The following is a 16906-nucleotide window of genomic DNA, read 5'->3' as shown; positions in this document are numbered from 1 at the left end:
GTCCATTAAATCTAATGGTAGAAATTAAGAGATGAGGAAGTTGACCTAACAAAGTGATTTAGGTCTTCACATTATTATATTTTTCTTCTTTGCTTCTGTTTTGATGTCCTCATGAAGGACTTCATTACATTCTGTGGGCAGGCCAATGAGTCACATTGAGATTCCTAAAACTATGGGTAAATTTTGTGATAATTTTAATCCACTACAGACTGTAACTAAATCCTGTCACATCATAGTATTTGCATTTCTGTTTTTCAGATGTTTTCAGAATGTTGTCATGTCTCCTTTTACCACTTTAACCATTATCCAAACTGTACGTTTTTAGAAACATTAATCTTTCTTGTAGCTCAGTCATACCTAACCTGTAATCACTTTGGTTTCTCTTTTCTTCTTTCCCTGTAATTTGTTTTCATCTTACACTGACACCTAAACCAGGAAATAATCATCTTCACTCACTGGTTTTGTCATACTTCATCAGATTAGTTCTTGATGCTTTGTTTTCTATCATATGTATAAATTATTTTAGGAAATTAAATTTTATAACACCTAAAAATTGGATAGATATATACAACTCCATTCAGTAAAGATTCATTATGAATTTATATTAGGTAACAGTCTAAATGTTAGGATTTCAAAGATGGATTAGATAACCTTTTCATCCACAAGTAACTAGCATTTTTTACTACCTACTATTATGAGCATTTTAGTTGTTTGTTAACCTAATTTTAATCACCCAGAATTCAGCATGTTTTTCTAAAGAAATTTTATTCCTTATGTTAAGGTAGAGTCATGCCATCTTAAGTTTTTAGAAATTCTTTTTTTTTTTCTTTTTTTTGCCAGTCCTGGGCTTGACCTCAGGGCATGAGCACTGTCCTTGGATTTTCTCAAGGTTAGAGCTCTACCACTTGAGCCTCAGCACCATTTCTGGCTTTTTTCTATGTATGTGGTACCGAGGAATCGAACCCGGGTCTTCGTGCATGCTAGGCAAGCACTCTACCACTAGGCCAAACTCCCAGCCCAGTTTTTAGAAATTCTATAAGTGGTTCTGATAGACATCCCTGGCTCGGTCAGATAATATCAAGTTCAGGACTCATGATCCATTACAGAGTTTTGTAATTGATCCAGTTTTTTCTTTTTTTTAAACAGTCCTTGGGCTTGAACTCAGGGCCTGAGCACTGTCCTTGGGCTTTCTTACTTGAGCCACAGCATCACTTGCGGCTTTTTCTATGTATGTGAAGAATTGAACCCAGCATGACACACAGTTTTGAGTGCTGTTTAGCAATGATATTTAAGAATCTTTGTTCAGAAGGTGATTCACACTTTTAAGTCTTTGTTTTCATGTCACAGAGGAGAAAACACTACCCATTCAAAAGTATTATCAAATGTTTCACTCTACTTTTGTCTCAAGCATGCTTTTTTTTAAAGACAACAATCCTTTCAGTGTATTGGTTTCATTTTAACTTCTTTTATCTTGCAGAACCTATTTGTTACTTTTATCAGAAGGCCACATATTACATATTGTTTACCTTACCTTATTAATGACCTTACATATTTTATTTGATTGTGACATGATAAATGCATTAAATTATTCCAATGCATGTTTGAAATTCTTGAAAATCCATAGTACAGTTATTAACATACTCAGCATTTTTACACCAAAAAAGAAGGAGGAGGAGGAGGAAGAAGAGGAAAGAAAGAAAGAAAAACTCTTCCATGTTTAAGAATTAGCTTATAATCCAAAAATGACAACTGTAGTATTGCTGTCATCTAACTGGCAGAAACATTTGGACAAATGCTCAAACTCTTAAATCCCTTTCTTATATCTCATAGTAATCATTGATAATGGGTTAGAAGTTTTCCTACCGGCCTGCTTTTCAATTTAGAAAAATTCACAGCTGAAATGTTCCAGAATTACTACAACTTTGATCTTTATTACTATATGATATATTTAAGTTTTAGCAAGAGTTTATTCCAGTATAAAAAGGTTAAAGTAAGGAAAAAAATATTTCCTGCAGTGGGAGTTAAAAACTCCCTATATGAATATCTTTAAATTTCTATAATTTTTCCCTAAACTTGCATTGAAAATAATTTTCATTCATTATTCAGAGATATAGGTAACTATACAGAGATAGAAAATAGTTGGTTAGATAAGAGTTATCAATGCCTCACAAAAGTATTTTCTCATGGAGGTAATAGCAGTTGAAGATGGATTCTTGTTATTTTTTTTTTTTTTTTTTTTTGCCAGTCCGGGGCTTAAGCTCAGGGCCTGAGCACTGTCCTTGGATTTTTCTCAAGGCTAGAGCTCTACCACTTGAGCCAGAAGATGGATTCTCTTAACATGCAGGATTTGAGCTGGGATATAGCTCAGTGGCAAAGCACTTGCCTAGCAAGTCTAACTAACATCCTGGGTTTGATCCCCACTACCAAAAAGGAAAAGACAAAAAGAAATACAGTTAACATACAGGATTGTTTGTTTGTTTGTTGAAATCGGTACCTGGGCACTGTCCCTGAGCTCTTTTGCTCAAAGCTACTGCCCTACCCCTTGAGCCACAGAGCCACTTCCAATTTTCTAGTGGTTAATTGGAGATCAAAGTCTCACAAACTTTAGTGAGTGGGCTGGCTTTGAACCGTGATCCTCAGATATCAGCCTTCTGAATAGCTAGGATTACAGGCATGAGCCACCGTGCCCAGCAGGATTTGTTCTTAACAAATTTATTCTGTTCTTGTTTAAAATATTTATATAGGCCGGGAGTTTGGCCTAGTGGTTAAAGTGCTTGCCTAGCATGCACGAAGACCTGGGTTCAATTCCTCGGTACCACATACATAGAAAAAAGCCAGAAGTGGTGCTGAGGCTCAAGTGGTAGAGCTCTAGCCTTGAGAAAGTCCAAGGACAGTGCTCAGGCCCTGAGCTCAAGCGCAGGACTGGCAAAAAAAAAAAAAAAATGTTTATATAGCCAGGCGCTGGTGTCTCAGACTTGTAATCCTAACTATTTAGGAGTCTGCCATTTTAGGATTGTGGTTCAAAGCCAGCCCAAGCAGGAAAGTCCATAAGACTCCTTATCTCCAATTAAAGGCAAAAAAAGTCAGAAGTGGACTTTTTTTCACCTTCAGTGAAAAAACTAAGAGACAGTACCCAGGCCCTGAGTTCAAGCCCCAGTACTGACACAAAATAAAATAAAATGCTCACATGTATTATATATTCTTATGAGTAACTTCTCTCATTGCATATAGTAATGTTCCATTAAGAGGGCATACTGTATACCAATTTTATGGCTGGGGGTATAGCTAAGTGGAAGAACGTGTGTTTAAAAAATTAAGCCCTGGTCTGGGAGGTTGGCCTAGTGGTAGAGTACTTGCCTCGCATGTACGAAGACCCAAGTTCGATTCCTTGGTTACCACATACATAGAAAAGGCCAGAAGTGGTGCTGTGGCTCAAGTGGTAGAGCTCTAGCCTTGAGAAAGCCCAAGGATAGTGCTCAGACCCTGAGTTCAAGTCCCAAAACTGGCAAAAAAAAAAAAAAGTTAAAAAAATTAAGCCCTGACCCAGTCTGAGAGAATGAAATGGGTCAGGTGAACAGTGAAGGACGATTTTCATTATATCAATGTCTAGTTATTTATAACATTTTGAGTCACATTATGGGGGTTAGTTGCCTCAATCCTTTTTTACATTGTTACCTTATACTTTTAATTAAGGCTTTATCTATAGCAAAAATTAGGTGTCTTACAGCTTACCTGCAGAGTAGATAAAATCTTGTACACAGTCCTATGTGATTTCAATGGAAAATAGAAGTATATAGTCAGTATGTCTTCCTAAGGTTCAATATCTCTTCCATAGTCTTATATTTAGAATTGAAGGGAAATAATTACTGTTAAATCTGATAAATTGCATATCCCAATTGAATAAAAACAATTAAGCCCTACCTGGCATGCACGAATACCTGAGTTTAATTCCTCAGTGCCACATACACGGAAAAAGCTGAAAGTAGTGCTGTGACTCAAGTGGTAGAGCACTAGCCTTATGCATAGAGAAGCTCAGGGACAGTGCCCAAGCCCCCAAAAATTAAGCTCACGAGGTCAGAAACACTGATAATTGGTTATAAAAGGAACAATGGTTTTGAAACTAATAATAAAGTCTCCAATGTTTAATTATAATGTTTGAAGTGTTTATTATAAGAATGAGTTTGACAGCCACGTGCTGGTGGCTCACACCTGTAATCCTAGCTACTCATGAGGCTGAGATCTGAGGCTCATGGTTCAAGCCAGCCCAGATATGAAAGTCCGTGATACTCTTACCTCCAGTTAACCACCAGAAAAGTGGAAGTAGTCCTACGGCTCAAGTGATAGATTGTTAACCTTTCGCTGAAGAGCTCAAGGACAGTGCCCAGGCCCAGAGTTCAAGCCTTACAACCAACAACAACCAAAAAAAAAGGTTTGATTAAGTTACTTAAACAATTGAAAATAAGTTTGAAACTATTACCTATACAGAGAAGAGATGAAAATTTAAATTGTTCCTTACGAACAAGATTGAATTCTCAGCTGATTAGGTGTATTAGTCATCTCCTATTTTATACGGCTAAGTCCACCAAAGCCTCCTTATCTGCATATTCAGTCCATCTCAGTTTCAGAGTAGAGTACTTTTAAGTATAGAACATTTGTCATCAGCCACTGCCGACTTGCTTGTAGAATTTAAAATTACATTATCTTGTTTCACACAAAGGATTTACTAGTCCAACCATGCGTATTGTTCCCATGATTCTTCCAAGCCATGAATTTTTTTCACCCACCCCTTTTAATTTCGGTAAAGCATTAAAAGTTGTTTCTGTTCAGAATCTTCCTAATGTTTGACTACTGAAATTTCTTTCCTGTTCCTATCTCTTTGCTTAGTAACTTTTGCTGTTCCGTGTTGTGTCAGGATTTCACTTCCTGCACTATTTATGTACCATTGTTCTGCTGTTAAAGGGACAAATGTTTTACATCAATTATTTCTTTGTCTTCAAACTCTGAATTTTCTTAACAGTTACTGAAAAATAAGTAAATTAATTAATTAAGAAAAGGTTTCCTGGTCCTGGTAATTGTATGAACATCACTGAATATACTACATTTGGATATTTGTCTACAGACCACTGGCTTGCAAATGAGATTAGATGACTGGATTTTGAATATGTCCAATTTTAATGTGGTAGAGGTTAGTAGTAGGTAGAATAGATCTCATGATATAACTCCATGCTAGAGTACTTGACTAAAATTGCAAATCCCTAGGTTCAATCCCCAGCACCATAGTAGTAGGTCATGTGGGGGGGGAGGGGTAGTGGTGGTGATTATGATGATGGTGGTGGTAGTGGTGATGGTAGAGAAGAAGGAAGAGGAGAAGAGGAGGAGGAGAAGGAGGAAGAAGAAAACGCTACTTACGTATGTTTGATATTTTATCAAATGCTTTGTTCAAATAAGTTTAATCATTTTTAACAATCCAATGTAATATTTATATATCCTGCAGTTATTTTTGAGAATCACAGGATATGACTACTGTAGTTCATAGCTTAATAGCTTAATTCATTCCGATCTGAGAGTTTTGTTTTTGTTTTGTTTTGTTTTTTTGCCAGTCTTAGGGTTTGAACTCAGGGCCCCCCTCACTTTTTTGCTCACAGTACCACTTCAGGGCTTTTTCTGTGTATATGGTACCAAGGAATCAAACCCCGGGCTTTGTGCATGTAGACAAGCACTCTACCAATAGGCCACACTCCCAGCCCCTGAGAGCCTTTCTTATGGATTTTTTGTTGTTGCTTTTCAGTTTCCTGTGTATAGCAGATTTTCACTTTGTTTTTTTCTTTTACTTGCAGAACCCAAGTTTTTGTTGCAGTGAATATTTCCTTAGTGTTAAAAGTTCATTCTAGGACCTTATTATTCTTAAAATAAATATGTATATGTGGGTGGTTCTTCTGAAAACTAAAACTACTCACATTTATAGCGTAAAGACAAATGTAGACATGTCTCAGGAAAAGACAAGATGATCATGAGGATAGGTGGAGATGCTGATTATACTTTGTGTGACCTCTTAAGGATACTATGTTGAATTAAAATGTCAAACACAAAGTTGTTAATGTGTGGATAATATTGACTTAGTTTAAATAAATGTTCAAACTGAGAGGATGAAAAGTCTGAGTCAACAAAGTAAAATGTGACAGGTTATATTAGACAAACGAGTTTAGTTGGAGTTACTGAAACCATCTGGCTGAGTTCTTTACATCATTACTTCCTCAATGATGAACCTCCTTTGGTAGCTGTAATGTTTATTCAACATTTCACAGTTCAATTTAGCCTATTAAAGTAATTAAAATTATTACAAAGGCTTAATGATTTAATGTAGATTCATTTACTGTTTAAACAGCATAAGACTAGTCCTTTAAAATTACTTTTTGGATTTATAGAAGCATTGATTTCTTTTATTTTAGTATACTCAAATTTCTAAAAGATAATATAACCTTAAAGAGAGTCTTCTCTGAAGAAGAAACAAAAATGGCCTATAGACACATGAAGAAATGCTCAACATCTCTGGTCATAAAAGAAATGCAAATCAAAACAACGCTAAGATTCCACTTCACTCCAGTTAGAATGGCCAGGATCAGGAAAACTAACAACAGATGCTGGAGGGGATGTGGCCAGGAGGGATCACTACTACACTGTTGGTGGGAGTGCAAACTCGTTCAACCACTATGGAAAGCAGTATGGCAGTGCCTCAAAAGACTAAACATAGAGCTTCCCTATGACCCAGCAATTCCACTACTTGGCATTTACCCAACCATCCAGAAACTAGGGCATACTAAATCCACTAGCACAACAATGTTCACTGCAGCATTATTCACCATAGCAAAAATATGGAACCAACCTAGATGTCCCTCAGTTGATGAATGGATCCACAAGATGTGGTATTTGTACACAATGGAATTCTATGCTGCTGTCAGAAAGAATGACATCGCCCCATTTGTTAGGAAATGGAAAGACTTAGAAAAAAATCATATTAAGCGAAGTAAGCCAGACTCAAAGGAAATTAGGCTCAATGGTTTCCCTCATTCATCATAACCAGTGGAAACCTTGGGCTCTAATAGCAAAGATTTGCAATAGAGCAAAAACTTGATACATAAGGCCATATAGTATGAAGCTAATTGAATGGACCTCTAGGATATTGAAACAAAAGCCATATAATGAATGATTGCTGTCCTTAAGGTGCTGTGTTATCTCTCATCTCTTTTGCTGTTCCTTTGTTATCTCATATTGTCACAATATCTCACTTTGTTATCTGATATATTGGATACATTTGTATTTGGTTACTTGAAATTGGACAGGGAAGTGGGGAAAACCAAGAGGGAGGGTGGGAGGAGGGAAATGGGGACCAAGACATGTGAAAGGGTATCAATGTATGTGAATTAATGCACCTTCTATCTGGCAAATATCATGTAACCCTTTTATTAAATACAATAAAAATATTTTAAAAAGATGGTATGTAAGCAATATGTTTTAGGAGAGTTTATTTTGTTCTAGAAAAAGAAAATATTGCTATTTCCATAAAAAACTTAAGAAGAAATTTATTCAATGATAATCTGTTAGTAACACTAAAATTTGATAAAATTCAATTTGTTATTGGAGAAAGAAAATTATATAATTTGAAAGTAAATATTTTAAATAACAAAAAAGATAATATAACCTAATTGTTTAGTTTTTGTTAAATTGCCCATATTCTTAATATCTACTTATTGTCTACTGTTTAATGTTTCAACACTGAGGAAGGAATATTAGTGCTAAAAATAACTCTAGGATAACATGTAGTGAACAAGAACATATAGAACTCCAGGCTAATAATTTTATAATTTCCTCATTGGAATTGGTATTTCCATGCAAAGCACCCCAGATGTTCTGAATGTACTAAAAAGGCAAAAACTGTGACTTGATTGTTATAAAACAAATTGTTTTAAAGGTCAATAATACATTTTAAACTGCTTAGAATTTATTTTAGTGATGTGGTCTCTGTGTGTCCTATGTGTTAACATACAGATTTGGTATTGATTTTATGAGGTTTTATACATTTGTAAGGTATAGAACAACTTGCTCCCGATAGTACAGAGGTATTTTCATGTTAGTAAGGTGTTGAATAAATTTTGATCATAAAAATTAATGGTAAGTATTGATAAGAATGTGAAGAAAAGAAAAACAGGACAGAAACTGGTGCCCTCTTTCTTTGTTTTTGTTATTTGGAGAGAAAAGTCTCAACCTCTTCAGCAGCTAGGACTACAGGCATGAGCCCTCACCCAGTGAGGTCTCAATGTTTCCTTTGAACCTAGGTTATATTATTGATTTACTTACTCTATTGAATTTTCATGTATTTGCTTATCTTTCTCAGAAAATTAAGTTCCTTAAGAAGACAAAAGCAAACTTTTATGTAAAATATGTTTATTACCTCCTATAATGAATAGCTAAATAAATTATTGAATAAGTGAATTTCATGATGTATCTAATACTATACTACGTTTATTAAGAGATCCCTGAAAAGATGTAATTTACCTGAGTTTTGCTTTCTGTAGAACTCCATCAACATAAATATTTTCAGTTGGAAATGTTATTATTAGTTATGGGATAAAGAGAATGTTCTTTTTTTCTTTTTTTGCCAGTCTTAGGGCTTGAACTCAGGGCACTGAGCACTGTCCTTGGGCTTTTTTTTTCCCCTCAAGGCTAGTGGTCTGCCACTTGAGCCATAGCACCACTTCCAGCTTTTTTCTCTATATGTGGTACCAAGGAATCGAGCCCAGGTCTTTGTGCATGCTAGGCAAGCACTCTACTACTAGGCTAAACTCCCTACCCGAGAATGTTCTTTATCTTATTGTAATCTATTATTTGTACTTCTGTGTTTATCTTCACAATTTATACATTGTTTTCTTATAATTCAAACAAATATATTTAGTAACTTAAAAAACAAAGAATTTAAAGCCAGGCATGGTGGCTCACCATTGCAATCCTAACTACTCAGGAGGCTGAGATCTGAAGATTGTGGTTCAAAGTCAGCCCAGGCACTAAAGTCCATGAGACTCTTATCTCCTATTAACCTCCAGAAAACCAGAAATGGTGCTATGTCTCAAGTATTAGGGGAGTACCTTTGAGCTGAAGAGCTCAGGAGCAGTGCCCAGGCCCAGAGTTCAAGTCCTACAACTGCCAAAAAAAAAAAAAAAAAAGAATTTGAGCTGGGAGTGTGGCCCAGTGATAGAGTATTAGAGTATTTGCCCAGCATGCACAAAGCCCTGGGTTCAATTCCTTGGTACCACATACCCAGAAAACACCAAAAATGGTGCTATGGCTCAAGTGGTAGACCACTAGCCTTGAAAACGCCCAAGAACAGTGTCCAAACCCTGAGTTCAAGACCCAGGACTGGCAAAAAAAAAAAAAAATGCGCTTTCAGTCTGTATATTTGTAGCAGTTTTCCATATTCGACAACCATTAGACTAAGAATGAAAATGAGAAGCTTGAAAACAAGACTGTAAATTTTTAAAAAGCCTATGAAAAGTGGAAATTAAACCATTTGAGAAATATCAGTGGAACTTGGTATATTATTGTCTTATAAAAATAATAGAAATAATTAAAGATGGGCAGCAATATTTTTTTTTTTTTTGCCAGTCCTGGGCTTGAGCTCAGGGTTTGAGCACTGTCCTTGGACTTTCTCAAGGCTAGCACTCTACCACTTGAGCCTCAGCACCACTTCCAGCTTTTTGCTATGTATGTGGGGTACCGAGGAATCGAACCTGGGTCTTCCTGCATGCTAGGCAAGCACTCTACCACTAGGCCCGGCCCCATGCAGCAATTATTTTTTATTAAAAGGAAGTTAGGGTTAAAATGAGGAAGTTAATTGGTATGCTATAGTCTCTGGACTTGTCTATTATCATTCATATGCCTATCAAGTTATTTATAAAAACTTTCCTGAATAAATAATAAATGGTTAACTATCATATAAAGATATAGTAATAGTAGAAATAAGATTTTTGTTTATATAAGTCATTACAACTACTTCCTTTAGAAGCTTATAACCATTCTATTTTCTTCAGGTTCAGAGAACTACAAATTAGTACAGAAACCAAAGTAGCAGAATTTCTCCATCAAAGTAAATTAAAGTCTTTTGAGAGTGAACGTATTCAACTTTTGCAAGAGGAAACTGCAAGAAATCTCACACAGTGTCAGTTGGAATGTGAAAAATATCAGAAAAAATTGGAGGTATTTACTTATATTTTTCATTTATATTAGTATAATATGTACAAAGTTTATATAGAGCTATTTCATAAAATAATAGTAATATGGATTTCACAAGATTATATACTAGAAAGGATTGGAATTATTAGAAAACAAAATTGTGAAAAGATCTCATTCACAGTAGTAGCCAAAAATATATATTTACTTGGAATACTGGTTTGTTTTTTTTTGGTGGGTCATGGGGCTTGATCTCTGCCCTACCCCTGGGCCTGAGTGTTATCTCTGAACTCTTCAGCTCTAGGCTACCACCCTACCCTTGAGCCAAGCCCCACTTCTGTTTTCTAAAGGTTAATTGTGTTAAGAGTCTCAGGTCTTTAAACCTTAATCCTCAGATCTCCACCTCCTGATTACTGGCGTGAGCCACTGGCTTGGAATACTTTTAAGAACAGTGTAATGTATATGAATAAGTTATAGAACCACAATGACATATAGAAGAACAAAATCATTTTTCTGGAATTATTAGATTACAGTAGTACATATTTTCCAGTTTTTCATCACCAAATATTATGCTCGTTTCCAAACATTTTTAATTCTTACCATGAAAAAGGGTAATCTTATTTCTTAGAATTAAGTTTATTCCCGAGCTTATATAAGGACGAGGTAGTTATATATGTAGATGAAATCAACTGAATTGCCAGTGGCTTGCACATGTAAATCTCAGCTACTCACAAGGCTGAGATCTGAGAATTGGAGTTCAATGCCAGCCCAAGCATGAAAGCCTGGGAGATTTTTTTACCTCTAGTTAATCAGCCAAAAAATGCCAGAAGTGGCAGGTGTGGGCCCAAGTGGTAAAGGACTGGCCTTGAGCAAAAAAAAAAATAAGACCTGAAGACCCTTACTTCAAGTCACATTACCACCACACATACCACCAAAAAAGGAGAAAATACTGAATAATTTGCCATAAAAGTACATTTTATTTCTTCAGGAGTCATCTTAATTGAATTACTTCATTTTTAGTTACTTAATTTTTAGTTTTTGGCCAGGAGTTTGGCCTAGTGGTAGAGGCCCAGGACTGGCAAAAAAAAAAATAGTTTTTTAAAAGGCCTAAATATTTTTTTATTTATTATTGTTATTATGCCCCTCCTGAGGCTTGAACTCAAAGGGTTTAGGCACTGCCCTTGAGCTTTCTCAAGGCTAACACTCTACTACTTGAGCCGCAACACTACTTCTGGCTTTTTCTGTGCATGTGGTACCAAGAAATCAAACCCAGGGCTTCATGTTAGGCAAGCCCTCTGCCACTAGGCCACACACCCAGCCCAGGGCTAAATATGTTTGTACCATGTTTTTGGGTTGGTTTTTTTTTTAATCCTATGAAACTATTTAATTCTTAAATCTCAACCTTTCTAATTCTCTTATTCCCTATTAGGTTTTAACGAAAGAATTTTATAGTCTCCAAGCCTCTTCTGAAAAACGCATCATTGAGCTTCAGTCACAGAACTCTGAACATGAGGCAAGGCTAGACATTTATGAGAAACTGGAAAAAGAACTTGATGAAATAATAATGCAAACTGCAGAAAGTAAGTTTGGTCTCCCCCCCCACCCTAGTCCTGTTCCTTTTGGCTGCCTTCTACCTCCTGTCCCTTTGATATGCATATGCAGCCTTTCTTCTGGTAACAGGAAACATGGCATCATTTCTGTGACCAAGTTAGTATATCATTCTTTGAAATATAACTGTTAGCCATTGTAAAACAATAACCTGTATTTTAAGTATTAGTTCATGTAAGTTTTCAGTAGTTGGAATCAAAAGAAAAAGAAGTTAGACATAATAACTTTTATCTCTGTATTTAGTTCCCTCATACTACAGTTATTAAGTATTTCCATCTCTCAATTATTAGGGATATGAAGTTCACACACACACACACTCACAAATTTTTGCCTCATAAGGGTTCATAATTTATTTTACTGGGAGAAACAAACATATTAACAAACTATGTACCTTGATAGGTACTAGAAACAGGTGATACCAAGTCTTTGTGGAAACATGGTAGAAATCCTGCATTAATTACATCATGACATTTCAGTATGTCTTTAAAAACAAATTCATTGGATATACTGTGTTCTAATGTTTGACCTTCACATCTATATTTTTTCACCTTTTAATATGCCGCATTCCTGACTTGTCTCTAATTTTAAGGGATATTGTAAATTAATATTTCACTGTTGGATTTACAGTTGTGTTTTAAAAGCAGAAATAATTGGCACTCTATGAAAGGAAGTTTAAACCTAAATCTATGAAAGCTTCTAATTATTCAGGGCACATTTTCATGCAAGGATTATATTTTGAAAAGGAAAGGCTTCATTTCACTTCTATCATCACCTTTCTTTCCATTTCTATAGTTATTATATGATAAAGGCATTAGATTGCAAATTCATCTAGTGTCTTCGATTTGATCATACCATATGCCTGCTTTAACACTCCTCTGTTGTCTTTACTAGAACAGCATAAAGTAACAGGCATCACAATTCATGCTGTAATCCCAAGCACTTTAGAGATGGAGGCAGGATTATGACTTGAGGTTGTGTGGGCTACATAGCAAGACTCACCATAAATGACTTTTTTATAATCAGAGACTCATTTATCTTTGTATTTTCAAAGTGTGCTATTTTCTTTCATATATTATGAAAGTTTTATATTTTTGTAACTCCATGACTTTATGTCTCTTTGTTTAAACAATAGGACAACAATTATATCAAGTAATAGACGAGACCTTAGTCTAATAAAGGACAGTTACGGGAAGCATACAACTGATGTTTTGTTTCATATTTTCTCCTTTAGAAAATATTTTTCATGGGCTGGGAGTTTGGCCTAGTGGTTAAAGTGCTTGCCTAGCATGCATGAAGACCCGGGTTCGATTCCTCGGTACCACATACATAGAAAAAAGCCGGAAGTGGTGCTGAGGCTCAAGTGGTAGAGCTCTAGCCTTGAGAAAGTCCAAGGACAGTGCTCAGGCCCTGAGCTCAAGCCCAGGACTGGCAAAAAAAAAAAAAAAAAAAGAAAATATTTTTCATGATATGATAAACATTATAGTTGAGCTCCTACTCAGTGAAAGAAAGAAAGAAGAAATAAGAGATACAAAGATAAGGGCTGGGGCTGGGAATGTGGCACAGTGGTAGAGTGCTTGCCTGGCATGCATGAAGCCCTGGGTTTGATTCTTCAATACCACATACACAGGAAAAGCCAGAAATGGTGCTGTGGCTCAAGTGGTAGAACATTAGCTTTGAGAAAGACCAAGGAAAGTGCCCAAACCCTGATTTCAAGACCCAGGACTGGGGCAAAAATGATTGAGGCATAGTGGCTCACGCCTGTAATCCTAACTACTTAGGAGGTTGAGATTTGAGGATTGAGGTTCAAAGCCAGCCCAGGCACTAAAGTCCATGAGACTCTTATCTCCAGTTAACCACATAAAACCAGAAATAGTGCTGTGTCTCAAAGGGTCAGGGGGTAGCTTTGAGCTGAAGAGCTCAGGGACAGCACCCAGGCACAGAGTTCAAGTCCCACAACTGACCAAAAAAAAAAAAAGGCAAAAAAGATAAGGACTGGTTTATGTAGCTAAACAGTAAAACATTAGAGCATTTGCCAGGCATGTACACGTTCTGGCCTCAATCCTCAGCAGCAAAAAAAATAGGGGGGTGAGATGGGGGGGGGCAACCTGTAGAAGCTGGAAAAGAAACTATTTTTCCATAGATTTTTGAGTCTGAATTAGCCCTGTCGATGGTGACTTTGAACTCTATGAGACTGGTCTTCTGAACTCTAGAGCCTATAAAGCTAACAAATTTGTATTGTTTTAAGCTGCAAATCTGGTATTTTGTTATAGCAGCAATAGGCAAGTTAATGAAGTAGGAACTCATATAACTCAATAACTAAACAAATATAATTCAATTTAAAATGTGGGAAGGAGGTTTGAAAAAATACTTCACAAAGATACGTGACTAGCTAATGAGCAAAATAAAAAATACTTTACAGTGGTACATATATACAATGGAATTCTACATAGCCATCAGACAAGATAAAATAATGGCATTCACTGGGAAGTAGATGAAGCTAGAGTGAATCATGTTGAGTGAGATAAGTCAAGACCAAAGGAACAAAGGGCTCATGGTATCCTTAATATGTGGATATTAGATCCAAACAGTACAAGAGTGACGACTCAATATTTGGGTACCCAATGTTATGGACATGGTCTTGGAGATATAACTACAGAGACATAAAAATCTATGATGGGCTATATACTCTGTAGACATAATGTTTTATTACATAGATTAATGCTTAATTTTAATTATGTTCTAAAACCTAAGTGCCAGTTATTTTATATAGAGATTCCCTTCTTTAATACTTGCTTGTTAAACATGACATTTTAAATATAATGTAAAAATCAATGTTAATAAATGCTTTGATAAAAAAATACTTTACAATTATTTAGGAAGGAAATTCAGACCAAATTCAGCGAGCGATATGCTATTGTATACCCAGAATGGCTTAACTATGAAATGGTAGTTAGAATATGGAAAAATTAACAGATTTCATGAAAATACCCAAATAACCTATTGAGTGACCTGGCAGTTCCATTCCATTTGGGAAAAAGTGAAGAATATAAATATAAAATAAAAATATAAAAAATATTTCTAGTAGAATATTCATAGGAGCTTTTTTTCCCAAGAGTTAGAAAACTGGCAACCGCTCAAATGTCTCAGGAAAATAGTTAAGACATCACTCATGCAGTAGAACACAACTCAATAAAAAGACTACCTGATTTGTTCAGTAACATGGAGGAATCTGAAAATTATAGTAGTCTAAGAAGACTTTGTTTCTTGGAAAGAAAAATTACTATATATAAAGTGTATATATATATATATACACTATATAAACATATATAATATCTATGCTGAAAAAATTCATAATGGTAGTATTTATGGATTTTTTTTAATCGGTCATGGGGCTTGGACTCTGGGCCTGAGTACTGTCCCTGAGCTCTTCAGCTCAAGGCTACCGCCCTACCCATTAGCTAAGCCCCATTACCTTTTTCTAGAGGGTAATTAGAGATAAGGGTCTTGTGTCCTTTTGTGTCCCAGCTGGCTTTGATCCTTGATCCTCAAATCTCAGCCTCCTGAGTTGCTAGGATTACAGGTGTGAGCCACTACACCCAGCCCTCATTCTTTTCTACACTGCTGTTTGTCTGTTTTGCCACTGGAATATTGCTACAACTTGTTAGGAAGTCTCTATGTGACTAGTCTTAAGTCGTTCTCTTAACTATTATTGAAACTTTTTCTGTAATATATCAACAACAAAACGCCATTGGTTACCATTCGTAGAATTAAATGCAACTCCTTAGCATAGCTTTCCAGTGATAGTAGAAGTGAGACCAGCTACTTTTCTCTCATGAAAACTTCACATGCTTCCCAAGCTTTGCCTGTAAAACAAATGCAATTTATCTTGAGCCTTCTTTCTATCAGTGTTTCATGCACTCAATAAGGGAAATAGTGGCACTCAGTTATAAATTATACCTGAAGCACTCTAATTACACTGTAGAAGCTCTGTACCCTTCTAGGATTTGTGGTTCAGATCTCTTTAGTATGTCCCATGTTGCATAGTACAATGTCTCTGTAATAAGAGCCCTGCTTCAATAGCTTTCTCGTGAGTTATTGATCCACTAATCCATGAATTATTAAGCTGAATATTAAGTCCAAATTTAGCATGTTTATTAGTTAGCTGATCAATTAACTGATTTGAACCAAATTATTTCCCTCATTCTCTCTAAATAAAAAGCTATTTAAGAAAGATAATATTAAGTTATATATCTGAATGCTAGCTCTAGTTCTGGTAGCATAGAATTGGAGATCATCCTGGATCTAGAATTCTTTGGTAATAGTATTGGTAGTGACAAATATCATCTCTTTCCCATGTCCTTTCCTGCTAGTAATCTTTCAAAAAGATGATCCTAGGCTGGGAGCATAGCCTAGTGGTAGGATGCTCACCTAGCATGCACGAAGCCCTGGGTTTGATTCCTGTGGTACCACATACATAGAAAAAGCCAAAAGTATGCAGTTATTGAGTCCTCGCTCTTGCACTGTTTGGACCTAATAGCCACATATTAAGGATACCATGCGCCTTTTGTTCCTTAGGTCTTGACTTGTCTCACTCAACATGATTCACTCTAGATTCATCCATTTCCCTGTGAATGCCATTATTTTATCTTGTCTGTTGGCTATGTAGAATTCCATTGTGTATATATACCACATTTTCTGTATCCATTCATCTGCAGTAGGGCATCTGGCTTGTTTCCACCGCCTGGCTATTGTGAATAGTGCAGAGATGAACATAGCTGAGCAGGTGTCCTTATAATATCTTGGGTCATGATGTTTAGGATAGATGCCCAGAAGTGGTATGGCAGGATCGTAGGGAAGGTCTATTTTCAGTTCTTTAAGAAACCTCCACACTGCTTTCCAGAGTGGCTGAACTAGTCTACATTCCACCAGCAGTTTAGTAGGGTCCCTTTTTCTCCACAACCCCGCCAGCAACTGTCATTGTCTGAGTTCAAAATCTTGACCATTCCTGTTGGGGTAAGGTGATATCTTAGGGTTGTTTTTATTTGCATTTCCTTTATGACCATAGATGATGAACATT

At 36.1% G+C, this 16906-nt stretch overlaps 1 protein-coding gene across 1 annotated transcript in view; it reads left to right on the top strand.

Annotated features, from left to right (window-relative positions):
* Positions 1 to 16906, top strand: part of Pibf1 (progesterone immunomodulatory binding factor 1) — a 151037-nt gene that overhangs the window by 57914 nt on the left and 76217 nt on the right. The window contains exons 11-12 of the mRNA XM_090342044.1: positions 10083 to 10248; positions 11651 to 11801. Coding sequence (XP_090198170.1) covers positions 10083 to 10248; positions 11651 to 11801 — 317 coding nt within the window. The remainder of the gene's footprint in view (positions 1 to 10082; positions 10249 to 11650; positions 11802 to 16906) is intronic.

The sequence above is a fragment of the Megascapheus bottae genome, chromosome 11, assembly GCF_031878675.1.
Source record: "Megascapheus bottae isolate mThoBot1 chromosome 11, mThoBot2.hap1, whole genome shotgun sequence".
In the NCBI taxonomy this organism is placed as follows: Eukaryota; Metazoa; Chordata; class Mammalia; order Rodentia; family Geomyidae; genus Megascapheus; species Megascapheus bottae.
The sequence above is the reverse complement of the archived record's forward strand: the minus strand, read 5'-3'. Positions and strand labels throughout refer to the sequence as shown.